The 13,525-nt window shown below is 34.6% G+C and overlaps 1 protein-coding gene across 11 annotated transcripts in view; it reads left to right on the forward strand.

Annotated features, from left to right (window-relative positions):
- PTBP3 (polypyrimidine tract binding protein 3) overlaps window positions 1-13,525 on the forward strand; it is a 133,248-nt gene that overhangs the window by 58,191 nt on the left and 61,532 nt on the right. For 9 of the 11 annotated variants that reach the window (XR_009251488.1, XM_058694536.1, XM_058694537.1 and 6 more), the window contains 2 exons: window positions 2,527-2,696; window positions 6,109-6,255. Coding sequence is in view for 10 of the 11 variants with exons in the window: in XM_058694536.1 (XP_058550519.1) it covers window positions 2,527-2,696; window positions 6,109-6,255 (317 nt within the window). In the remaining variant the exon portion in view is untranslated. The remainder of the gene's footprint in view (window positions 1-2,526; window positions 2,697-6,108; window positions 6,256-13,525) is intronic. The other 2 variants (XM_058694543.1, XM_058694544.1) reach the window with 1 other exon arrangement.

Consider the following 13,525-nt stretch of genomic DNA (forward strand, 5'->3'; position numbering starts at 1 on the left):
TCTCTGCCCCTCCTCCGTTTGTGCTCTGTCTCTGTCTGTCTCTTTCTCAAAACTAAATAAACATTGAAAAAAAAATTTTTTTAATTTGTTACCATAGGTCTTTATTTGATAGTACAACACGAATTCACATAGCAAGTGTAGGCATTCATTTTTGCTTACACAGTTTTACAGAGATGATGAAAACCTCTGTTAAAGAAACCACCTCAGGGTGCCTGGGTGGCTCAGTCTGTTAAGTGTGGACTGTTTGTTTCAGCTCAGGTCATGATCTCATAGTTCATGAGTTTGAGCCCCACAAGGGGCTCTGCACTGACAGCTCAGCACCTACTTGGGATTCTCTCTGTCCCTTTTTCTCTGCCCCTCCCCTGCTCAGGAGCAGCCTTTTCAGTGTTCTTCCATTTGTTTTTGGAATATTCTGGGTAAACTGATAAAATCTCCTTGCATCTAGGAGGTTTTTCCAGTCTTTAACACCTTGTGCTAGTTAAGAAGGCACAAGATGGTGGTAGTGCTATCTTGCCATCGATGCAAAGGAGGGTGCAAAAGGGCATACTCCATGCCTAGCTTTCACTCCTGTTTAGGACGTGATGATTAGTGTTCTAATTTAATGACAGTTGTCATTATAATCCACATAAATCTGCACATACTTTCAAAATGTATGTCCGTGTCAAGTGGCTTGCTTTTTTCTAGGAATGGTAAGACATTTTGAGATGTTTGTGCTAAAAAAAAAAAAAAATTACCTTTAAACTTCAGTTTGAATGACGTTTTCACTTGCTAGCTGTGTACAAAATCATTTAGTTTCTGAACTTCTGTCTCTTCATCTGTTAATATTTAACTCAGTATATTTTTATTTGTCTACTCAAATGAGGTAGTATAAGTGAAAACAGTGTGAAAACTAGAAACTAAGGGACATTTCAGGTGGTTGCAAGCTGGTCAGCGTGTTTAGAGCAGGATAGTGTGGTCGGTCGATAGGATGTTGAATCTGAGTGGGGGTGGAGGAGGGACTGAGGCTAGAGGGAGGTAGAGTAGAAGTGGAAATGATCATAGGTGAACTTAGTGACATTGCGAATGGACATGAAAAATGTTAGTGATTTTGGAGGGAAAAATCAATATTTCTGGGTGGTTGAGAGGAGAAGAAATCTCTTGACTCACAGATTAATTTGCAATAAATATTTAACTGCCTATTTTCCACAGTCTCACTAGGCATTTGTTATATACAGGTACAGACCACTAAGGACCTGAAGGAATCAGTAGTATTTGGTGTCTGGGTAGGATGCTGCCTGCATTCATGAACAGAGAATTTGGGAGTGAGTGCTGATTTGGGTATTAAGTCAAGCTACTCACTTGAAAGCATGTTGACTTCTATGCCACAGATATGGGGACACAGTATGGCCATATAGTTTTTATGTGGTCCTCATGTTACTTATTTATAGCCATAGACATCTGATTGCAAAGTTCCATTAATGTTTGGAAAAGTGACAATTTTAGACATTTGGAAAGATTGTATTTTCCTCCTAATAGTGCTAAGTATGGTACTGTTTAGCATTTACACACACACACACACACACACACACACACACACACACACACACACTGTAATGAAACAGGGCTTTCAGATAATTTGCATTCAGTCTTATATGGTGCTTTTTTTCCAAGGAAAAACATTTCTGAATCTTATGTACATAAATTTGAGTATTCATTACAGGCTTATCAATTCTAGTTATTGTCAGTGTTAAAAGAATTTAAGTAAAATCTAGCTGTAACTGGGATAATGGATTTTTTTATTGTGCAGCAGTCTTCTCAAACCTCAGATTGCATCAAAATCATTTGGAGGGCTTGTTAAAATACAGGTTGCTGGGTGCCACCCCTTCCTTAGGTTCTGATTTAGTAGGTCTGAGGTGGGGCTGAAGATTTGCATTTCTAATAAGATGCTTATGTTAAGACCTACTGTTACATGGTAAGGAATAAGATTGTCTTAGGAAACCGCAATTTAGCTTCTAAAAAACACTTTATAAATAGATTAGTAAAAACTACATAATGCCTGAGAAATAAACTTAATTTTCATAATGATACAGCTCAAATCCAAATCCCCTCAGGATGTGGTAAATATAAAATTTCTTTTATAGTCTTTCCTGAAAGTTAATTGTTCATATTTACTTATTTAGCACGGGAACAAGTTAGCAGAATATCTTTAAAAATACATTAAAGACATTATAAACATTATTCTCCATTCACAATAGTTGTTTAGAGGAATTTGATCTCTCTCTATATTAATTTATTTATCCAATACTTTTCCTTGAAATTAAAAACCAGACTTCAATTTTTAAAAAATTTAATACTTGCCATGAAAAACCAAAACACCCATTCATTGAAAGTGGATGGTTTTCCACTGTCCTTGTCTCTGATCAGCCCTAGAGTTTCCCTGAATTTCAAAAACTAAAACTGTTGGAGATGAAATGTGACAATAGGGTTAATGTAGTATGTCAACCTAAATTAGTTTCAGTAATTTGAAAAAATCTTATATTTTTTTAGCTAATGGGAATGACAACAAGAAATTTAAAGGAGATAGACCTCCCTGTTCGCCTTCTCGTGTTCTCCATCTTCGCAAAATTCCAAGTGATGTCACCGAAGCAGAGGTCATATCATTAGGTCTACCATTTGGCAAAGTAACTAATCTTTTGATGTTGAAAGGAAAGAGCCAGGTATGTAATATTTAAAGATTGAACCACAGTGATTATCTCTGGGTACTAGTGTTAAAGGTGACTTTTATTTTCTTGAACTTTTCTGTATTTTCTAAATTTCATTTTATTTACATAAAGTAGTTTTTTAAATAGAATTTTTTTTATGTATGACAGGAAGCAACAAACAAAAATATTAACACAGGACATAGGATTATCTCTTTTTCAATGACTTGTCCTTTTCTTCCTGAACAAAAAAATTTTATATTCTTAATTACAAAATAGTTTATGAAAATACCCTGTGATTATCAGAAGACCAAGACACAGAGAGGATATAAATTATGCCTCATTTGGTAGTTAAAGAATAAGTTTTCCAAAATCTGTATAGAAATGTGTGGTATATTTTAGTTTAGAATTAATATATAACTTCTTTAATAATTCAAAAGAGATTGTTAGAGGTTCTTCATTTCAGAAGTTAATAGGTTTTTCTTAAGATGAATCAGGAAACTTGCTTTTGTGGTGACCATGACAAAAATATAATACTTGTTATGTTGATTTGAGTAATCACCTGCTTTTTTGTTCCAACTCAGACCCCATTAGGATGAATTCTTTAGTTCTTTCCCAGTTTTTGGTTGTCCTGAAAATCTTTTAAACTGAGCATTGCTGGTAAGAAGAAGACAACAGATTTAAGCCCTAAACATTGTGTAGTACATTGTGATAAGACCCTATGTTCTTACACTTTTGTAAATAAGTTTAAGAAACAAATATATTTATAAACAGATTGGTATGTGTTTGGACATGACAGAGATTATCATGTCTGATTCTGGCCCTTTAGTGAAACTAACGTTCCTGTTTAATTTGGATGAGGTTATTTAAATCTGGAGAGGCTAAATAACATGTTTTAGTATTCAGCTCTTGTATGTTTACACATTTATTTTACATCTTCTGGAAATCTTACATGTGCCTGGATCTTTATTTTAACTCAGTTGCCACTAGTGAGAATATATGGTTTGGGTGGTTTTAAAAGAGCCAACATGGCCAAGTCTAATGGCTGTGAGATGTATCGTGTATGTGTATCATGTACATTATCATGTTTCATGCACTGTATCCTGTATATTCTGTTAGATGGTTGTGAGGGGCAGCAATGTCACAATTTGTTTTTGTCTCTGCTATTGGTTCTGGGTTTATTATTTATCTGCAGTGCTATTGTGTTAATTGCTTATCTTTCAGTCATAAATCATGTTTAGAAAATATTTTGTTATATACTTTAGCAAGAGAGTGATGTGAGTCATTAGAACTACTTGTAGCTGTAATCTTTCTGATGGCGCTTAGAGGTGGGAATGTTGAGGGCAGCATACGGGATATTTTCGCCAGCCTTTCTGTGGTTAGTGACTTCTGGGATTTTTTTTTTTCCACCCCTTATTATGAAAATTGATTTCTTTGGATACTTTAGAAAAACCTAAATAATTCCTACTGGGGTCCATGTGGAAAAAGTTCTTTTTATGTATGAATTTTTAGGTTGTATATACTTTCAAGAAAAATTTTCTCTAATAATCATGTATTCCAAAGATATTGTTTAGCTTTTCCTTTGTGTAACTAATGTTAGACATTGAGTTTAGTTTTTGCATTTATGAAGGGGTTTTCAGAAAGATACTCTCCCTCTATATAGTGAATATTATTAGCAAAAAGTTTACATATTCTTTGTTGAAAAGGTGATTAAAAACCAGACAGGAAATGTTGCTATTGCTTTTTGGTTACCTTGATCATTTTTATCTTCCTTAGTAAAATTAGTAAAAGCATATTACTAATACAGATAATGGTTTTAAAGTGCATTTCTTGAAGATAGTAGAATTTATTTGTTTATTGAGGATCAGTTAATTAATGATATTTGATCTATTGTGGTGTGGCTAACATTACTACTTCATAGAATGTTGTTAATTAAAGCATTTAATTGGTTCATTTGTGACATTTGATGGATACAGTTAAGCATCACATTTAACATTTGTCAGGTTAATATTCCTTTACTGGAATATTTGCCAAATAGAAACACTTAGTAAGATAACTATAAACAAATAAATAGTTTGACTTACAGATATTTGCCATTTCCTATGTTCAGGAAATTTTGTTAATAAATATATATTTTTATAAGTTGTGTTTTATATATAATTTGAAGTGGTTACTGTACACTTGCTAATTACATACTCTGTTGTAGTAAAAAAGAATTGAGTTATCAAACTAGAAATTTGCATGGACTTGGATCAGGAGTTCTTCCTATACATTTTTAATTTGAGATGTTCATTATAGGTAGTTCTGGGGGCTCAGAATGGTTAGTATTTCATCTTCGTAACTAACCATTATGATAGGGTGGCAGAACCTCTCACGGAAGTTTCGGAGTTCTTACAGCTGGAAGAAGCCATGTGTGGAATAAGACATAGATCTCAAGGAGTCTTTTCTGATCTCAGCTCTTCCTGTGTTATTTTTCAGATATCTAATATTCATACAATGATTACAGGTGTTAAAAGATGAATTCAGTTGAGTAAATTTTAAAGATTTTATTGGCTTTATTCAAGGATTCGTGAATTGGGTAGCATTTCATCTAGCAGATAGAAAGGAGCTGTGAAGAGCAGTGCATAATGAAAGGCTTCTGTAGGCAGAATAGGGTGGGACAAGGAAGTTACTAGTAGAGTGAGTTGTTTGAGGCAAGGTCATCTTCCTTTAGGGAATGGTTGGGGTCTGTAAGGCAGATAACCTCACTAGTGCTGACCAAGTAATTCCAGATGAACTGGTTTAAGATTCTAATCTTGGGAGAGGTTGAAACTATAATTGTTAGGTATTAACTCCTGGTTTGGTGATGTGGGCTTAGCCGGGCTTAGTACAGGTGACTTCATTTTGGGCTTGTTGCCTCTGTATTTTTTAACACAGATCTCAGAAAAAGTCACTTGAATGATTCAAATCAATATTCACTTAATGTAGGAAAGATATTATCCCATTTCCCTAACTTGAACAATTGAGCCTTTACACCTGAGTTCTGCATTTAATTGTATCATAAACTTAAGTGTATCATAAACAGCTATTTAATTAAAAGGTAAAAGAGCAAATCATTATGCCCTATCTTGGAAAGTTCTTATTTAGGAAAGAACTATTAAATTCTAACCCCTGAAAGCATCCATTTTACAGTACTGATGCTCACCTTTATTTTCACCTTTTTAATTATTTCTAGATTTTAGAAGAAAGAAAAAAGAGGAAAACCAAAAACCACATGAAATCATTTATTCAACTGGCAATTTCCCAGTCCCAAATCCTTTATTGAGCTCGACTTTTCATATGTATTTTCATTTAACATCAGTGGTACACTTTGAAGCAAGAGTTTTTTCATAGTTCTTAGCTGTCTTTCAAAAACATGAGCTTTCACTTTACTTTCTTGTGTTTATTACAGGCTTTCTTAGAAATGGCTTCTGAGGAAGCTGCTGTTACTATGGTGAATTACTACACTCCTGTTACTCCTCACCTTCGAAGCCAGCCTGTTTTTATTCAGTATTCCAATCACAGAGAACTTAAGACTGACAATCTACCTAATCAAGCTGTAAGTATTGAAAACATTTAAAAAATTAGCTACAAAAAAAAAAAAAAGCTACAAGAATACATGGTATAATAGCTTAAGATTAATTTTCTATTTCTCAGAGAGGAAAAAAAATCATGTTCCTTCCTGTTAGGATGCTTTATTAGTAAAGATTATGTATGTAAATTCTTACCTGAAGGCTTAAGTAGTGCCATTTAGAAATATGTTTGAAGTTGCGGTGCTAGAAATGACAGATACTGGGGGTATAGCTCAGAGGCAGAGCATTTGACTGCAGAAATGGCAGAAATTTAGTTTGCCCTTGAAACTTTTTTCACGAGTAAGAGAAAAAACTTACATTCTTATCTCTTAAAATTTCAAGTCCAAAAGGAACTTTTTATAGAATACTTAGAATATATAACAAAGGCATTAAGAATTTCAGTGCCGCTTCTATTGTGATGTTAACATTAAGATGTTAATAAGAATTTGTATAGATATGTTCATTAAATGGTTTTTGACTCTTCTAGGTGAATGTGGAATGTAGAATATCAACATCTCTAACCTCATTTTTCAGTTTTTATTTTGATATAGTTCATATTGACTATAGTTCATCTTCTGTGTCTCTCCAGGTTGATTTGTAGTAGCTAAAATAGTAATTTGAAGTTACTTAAGGGTAAGAAAAATTGATCCACAAAGCAAGAAAGAGGCTTTTTTATTATGTTATGAGCATGTTTGGGCCCTATAGTCTTGCTCTAGGCAAAAGAACTCCTCCAGCCCTTTGATTCTGTGCTGAAAGTCATTATAGTGCAAGCTACTGAATTTAAATTAGTTTTCCACATTTTTAAAACAAAGAATTTTTCTGTGCATAATCCTTAGCTTGTTCTAAGAGATATTAGTGGCATATAATAACCTATATAAACTTAGTAAATGAGATGTTAGATATTTTTAAATAGTGTAGACTTTTGTAAATGAAAAATTGACTTAAAAATTCTAAATAGCATCCTTTAGCATGGTAAAACATTCAAACAGTCCAGAAAAGTAAAAATGACAACAACAACAACACAGTTGTCCAGAGACAACTAATTAACATTTGCTAACAGTTTGGTGTATATTCCTTCTCTATCCAGGTGTATTTTTATCTGTGTATATAATTTTACATAAGTGGAATCCTAATGTTTTGAAAGCTCATATTTTTTTTTTATAATGTGTCATGGATATTTTTTTGATGGCTATAAAGGCAGAATTACTTCACAGTTTTTAAGTGAATGCATAATACTCCCTTCTATAAAACAGCCATAATCTATCCAATGTCTTGTTAATAGACATTGAAATTGTTTCCAGTTTTACACTTTTTAGAAATAGCACTGTAGCAACATTCTTACATATCCTAGCACACTTGCAACATTTTCTTACTAGTTAACGTTTATGGCAGTGAAATTGCTGGGACTAAGCATATGCATATTTTATATTTTGATATATATTTCATGATTGCTTTTTTTTTAATGTCTATTTTAGAGAGAGAGAGGGAGAGGGTATGTGTGCAAGTGGGGGGGGGGGGGGGGTTGGGCAGAGAGACAGGGAGAAAGAGGACCCGTAGCGGGCTCTGTGCTGACAGCAGAGAGCCCAATGGGGGGCTTGGATTAATGAATGGTGAGATCATGACCTGAGCCAAAGTCAGTCACTTAACTGACTGAGCCACCCAGGTGCCCCACATGATTTCTTTTTTTAAAGAATATGTGCCAGCTTAGGGTGCCACTCATATGTGTAAGCAAGCAGTTTTCCTGTCGTCTTTATTAGAGGATGAAATCATATCTTATTGTTTACTTAATATTTATTTGATAACTTATAAAGTATAGTGATTTCTGTTGATGCAGTTTTTTTCCCCATTTTTAACACTGTGGTAAATTACATATAAAATTTACCATTTTGATCATTTGTAAATGCCGAGCAGCATTAAGTACATTCATATTGTGCAATCCATCACCACCATCTTTCTCCAGAATTCTTTCACCTTGGGACACCAGGTCATGATCTCATGGTTTGTGAGATTAAGCCCTGCTTTGAGCTCTGTGCTGACAGTGCAGAGCCTGCTTGGGATTCTCTCTCACACTCTCTCCCTCTCCCCTTCCTCCTTCTCTCTCTCTCTCTCTCTCTCTCTCTCTCTCTCTCTCTCTCAAAATAAGTAAATAAACTTAAAAAAATAAATTCTTTCACCTTCCCAAATTGAAACTCTATGCCCTAAACGCTAATTCCGCATTCCCCTGCCCCCCTAGCCTCTGGCAGCCACAGTCTACTTTCTGTCTCTCTGAGTTTTGTCTACTAACGCGGTTTTAAAAATATTTTTACACAATAGTCAAATCTCTTAAGATTGTATTATGGTTTCTGATTTTGATACCATGCTCATCAGGACCTAGTATACCAACATTAAAAAAATTGTTTTTGGGGTGCCTGGGTGGCTCAGTCGGTTAGGCGTCCGACTTCAGCTCAGGTCGTGATCTCGCGGTCTGTGAGTTCGAGCCCCGCGTCGGGCTCTGTGCTGACAGCTCAGAGCCTGGAGCCTGTTTCAGATTCTGTGTCTCCCTCTCTCTCTGACCCTCCCCCAATCATGCTCTGTCTCTGCCTCAAAAATAAATAAACGTTAAAAAATTTTTTTTAATTTTTTTTTACCTGTGTTTTCTTCTCATATTTTTATGTTTTAGTTGTTTTTATTTAAATGTTTAAATTTTTGTTTTATTAGAAATATTTTGGAGGTGGGGAGTGAGGGTAGGCTTTGATCTCTTTTTTAACTCCCATTGACCAGTTTCTCCTTTATCGTTTTTTTGAATAACCCATTTATTATCTACTCGTGTGAAACTTGTTCTTTGTCCTGTTCTAGTTTTCTGTACATTTGCTGTACCTACTTAAAACATGCATGTATACCCTTCTTAGGCATGCATACACATTCTGCTTGCCTGGCTCTGATATACCCTCATATCTGTGCTACTCACATGGTGTGCATTCCATGTCTAATCCAGACTACCTTTTGTATTCATTTCTGTTCCATTCCTGTTTTCATCTCCCTAGAGCTAATGTCTCCAGTATTAATATTTTGTAAGGCAAAGCCCTCTTTTATACTCTCTTTTCAGACATTAATTAGCTATTGTATTTTACTTATGTCTCCATATATAATAGAATTATTTAGGTAACTTCTACCCCCCCAAAAAAAACACAATTGGAATTGGGTTGATTTTATAGATTAATTTGAGATAATTAACATTTATATTGCTCTATGATTCTTTTGACTAGGATGTATTTTGACTCCTGTCTTTCACTAGAGTTTTAAATTTTCATTCATGTAAGTCATGGCAGTTTTCTTATTAGTGTGATTCCTAAATATGTTAGAATAAGTCTTGAACAAGGAATAAACAATTTAATAAAACTCTTAAAGACTGGATTATTCTAAAGAGAAACTGTGAGGCATTCCAGTTGCTTGGCAACCAAAGCCAGCTGAAATGACCTAGTTAATTCTTCGATAGCCTTGATTTCTTCCTAGTGCCCTTTCCATTTTGTTATTTTTGTGCAATTTTTATACATTGATGTTTGATAAAATATAACAGTTTTTCTTTTATTCAAAGTCCTACACCAAAGTTGAAGTCAGAATTTAAGGTACTTGTTTGCATATATAAAATATACCAAATGTCTTTTTTTTTTTTTTTCCGATAGCCCTGGGAAACTGATAAATCACTATTTCATTATCTTTTATTCTCTGAATAACAAGGTAACCCAAAACATGCACATAACTTCTTTTCCAGCCTATGGACATACTTGCCAGAGAGGGTCAGGTGAATATCAAATATTTTTTAAAATTTATTTATTTATTTGAGAGAGAACACAAGCAGGGGAGAAGTGCAAAGGGAGGGAGGGAGAGAGAGAGAGAGAGGGAGAGAGAGAGGGGGAGGGGGGGAGGGAGGGAGGGAGGGAGGGAGAGAGAGAGAGAGAGAGAGAGAGAGAGAGAGAGAGAGAATATGAATATCTTAAGCAAGCTTCGCACTCTGCACAGAGCTCAGCCTGGGATCATGACCTGAGCTGAAATCAAGAGTCAGCTGCTCAACCAACTGAGGAGCCCTTCAAGTATCTTTATCTTTTTATTTAAACTAAAATTATAGTTGGGGCACCTGGATGGCTCAGTCAGTTAAGCATCCAACTCTTGGTTTTGGCTCAGGTCATGATCCTGTGGTTTAGTGAGTTCTAGCCCCACATCAGGCTCCAAGCTGACAGTGCAGAGCCTGCTTGGGATTCTCTGTCTCCCTCTCTCTTTGCCCCTCCCCCACTTGTGCTTTCTCTGTCTCTCTCAAAATAAATAAATAAGCTTAAAAAATATGTAAACTAAAATTATAGCTAAAAAATTTAGATTGTATTTTGAGGTACAGCATTTGAGAAATGGTTTTATTAATAACCATCATTAGGGTATAGACAGTTTTGTTTTATTTTGTTTTTTTACCTTGTGGGTGGACATTTATAAATCTGCAGAGATAACCATGGAAAGATTTTGCCTAAAAATGTTTTCTTAAAAAATCATCAAACTCTACACTTCAGATCTGTGCATTTTATTGTACATTCATTTCTATCTCAATTTTAGAAATGTCTTTTTCACGTTATCCAGACATGTTTAAATTTTCTATGAAGTCTATTTGTCCTCCCCTCACCTTGATGAAATACTTGCATTTCCAGTCATGCTACTGCTGTTTCCTTTATTAAGTTATTAAACTATTCCAGCGAGTTTGTTTAGAAAACATTTAAAAAATTATCTCCCATAGTAGGAATTCTGCTGCCTCATAATTTTTAGCATCAAATACACAGAACATAAATCTATGTGAAATAATCTCTTTATATTAAGAAAATATTTCTCATTTTCTCCCACCCCCAACTTTTCTGTTGCCCTCTGTGGAGAGTGTGCCTCAATTTTATTTTTTTTTTTTACTTGAATGTTTTGTCTAATTAAAAACGGAAACTACAGAGTTATTTATTAAATAAATCTGTCTTCAGGTGTTATTTTCTCAGATTTTTATTGTCAAAAGCATTTCTTGCATGCCTGCTGCTCAGAGACCTTTGTACTCAGTGCTCTGTGAAATACTAATGCAGAATATGTTGAGAACTCTAGAATGACTAGCACAATAGGTACCGTGGCTTCTCCTATTTCTCTGTTGTGGTACCCCCCATGCCAAAAAGGATGAGTGAAGGAAGAGGAGCTATGATAAAAATAGTAGTATCAGTAGCAGGAAGCATATGTGTAGAATTGTTTAATAAAAAGGATTGGTAGAATGATTGATGGCATAATGAAGTAAAGTCAGCAAGGTTAAGTTTACTTTTGGTTGTGCAGGCTTAGTTTTGTAAAGATTTAATCCTCCTGATCTAAGAAAAAAAAGAACCATTATTCCATTTAGAACTTCTCTATGTTGAAGTCTTTGCCTAGACGTTCTAGAGTTATGTTTGGTATGGTAGCTGCTAGCTACATGTGGCTAAATTTAAATAAATTTAAAAATGAAAAATTTAGGCATACCTGGCTGGCTCAGTCGGAAGAGCATGTAACTCTTGATCTTGGGGTCATGAGTTCGAGTCCCACATGTTCTTGTCTGCTAATTCTACCTTCTGGGTCTTTTTAAAATTAATTATTAATTGACCCACACCTTCTGCTAATTATAGACTCAAAGTGGAAGTCTGAATCAGTTTTCAAACTTGAAAACAATAGAACCCATTTTCCAAATAAACTCTTACTGAGGATCCCAGTGTAAAATATATGAGATAAACTGCTGTTTTTGAGGCAGGATTGGGATGCTCAGTATTCCATACACATGGCTGTTTTTATAAGAGCACAGTTTTGAAAACAAATGATATAAAATTTTCAAATAATTACGCATACATTATTCTCAAAGATAATGATGTTTTAGAAACTGAATGTTGGGCAGTTTGAATATTACCTGATACATAAAAATCTATATGGCCTAAAAATGCTGGCAAAAAGTATAAAAAAGGAGTTGCATATAAGCATAAAAGTGGAAGTTGTTCTGGGGCACCTGGGTGAGTCAGTGGGTTAAGTGTCTGACTCCAGGTTTCAGCTTAGGTCATGATCTCATGGTTCATGGGTTCCAGATCCCCATCAGGCTCTGTGCTTCTGGTGTGGAGCCTGCTTGGGATTCTCTCTCTCCTTCTCCCTCTTGCTATCTCTCTCAAAATAAATAATAAACTTTAAAAAAAAAAAAAGTGGAAGTTTATTAAGCATACACAAAGTTAAAAGCCAATCTTCAGAAAGATTCTTCTTTTAATGTTATTTATCATAGCATAATGTCTCACATTAGAGAGATGATATAATAAACTAAAAATTAAAATAATAAAAGCAAAACACAAGAAATGTTCATTTAAAATTGGAAGTGAATATATGTAAAAAAGTGGTGATTTTTTTTCATTTTGTGGCACAGACTAATTATCACCATTCTTAAGGAATGATGAGAATAGAACAAAGAGATTGATGAAAACTTGCATTTGATTTCATTAATCATTAACCATGCTTTTTTCCCTTAAATTTTCCTTCCTTCACCCACTTCATTTTCTAAATAATGGTTTTAAATTTTGAGGCAGTCATAAAATTGAAAGAGTTACAGATACAATACAAGTTTTGATTTCTTCAAGCATTTATGAATAAGTTGCTTACCTGATCGGTCTTCATTGTCCAATATTTTAGTGTGCATTTCCTATAAGCAAGGACATTTTCCTACACAACCAAAATATAGAGGTCAAAATTAGGAAATTGACATTCAGTCCTCAGTCCCCATTCAAGTTTTGCCTATCATCCCAGTAATGTTTGTTAGAGCAAAACAAACATTATTTAGAATCACATGTTCTGTTTAGAAGTCACATCTTTTAGTGTTCTTTAGTCTGAAACAGTTCCTCAGTTTTTGACTTTCATGACCTTGATTTGACACTTTGGATAATTATAGGCAGTCTGTTGTCTTGATTTCCCTCAATTTGAGTTTATCTGGTATTGCCTTGTGATTACGTTCAGTGTATATAGTTTTGACAGGAACATCGTGGAAGTAATGTCCTTTTTTTCCTCATTGCATCATATCAGGTGGCACATAATTTCAGTTTGTTGCATTACTGATGTTGTGCTCTTAGATTCCTTGATGAGGCTCGTGTTTGGCTTCTCCACTGTAAAGTTATGACTTACAAAGGAGGAAAGAGGAATATTTTGGGGGAAGGTACTTTAAAGCAGTATATATATACTTCTTACCAACTGTCAACTTATACCAGTATGGATTTA

Source organism: Neofelis nebulosa, chromosome 12 (genome assembly GCF_028018385.1).
Source record: "Neofelis nebulosa isolate mNeoNeb1 chromosome 12, mNeoNeb1.pri, whole genome shotgun sequence".
In the NCBI taxonomy this organism is placed as follows: domain Eukaryota; kingdom Metazoa; phylum Chordata; class Mammalia; order Carnivora; family Felidae; genus Neofelis; species Neofelis nebulosa.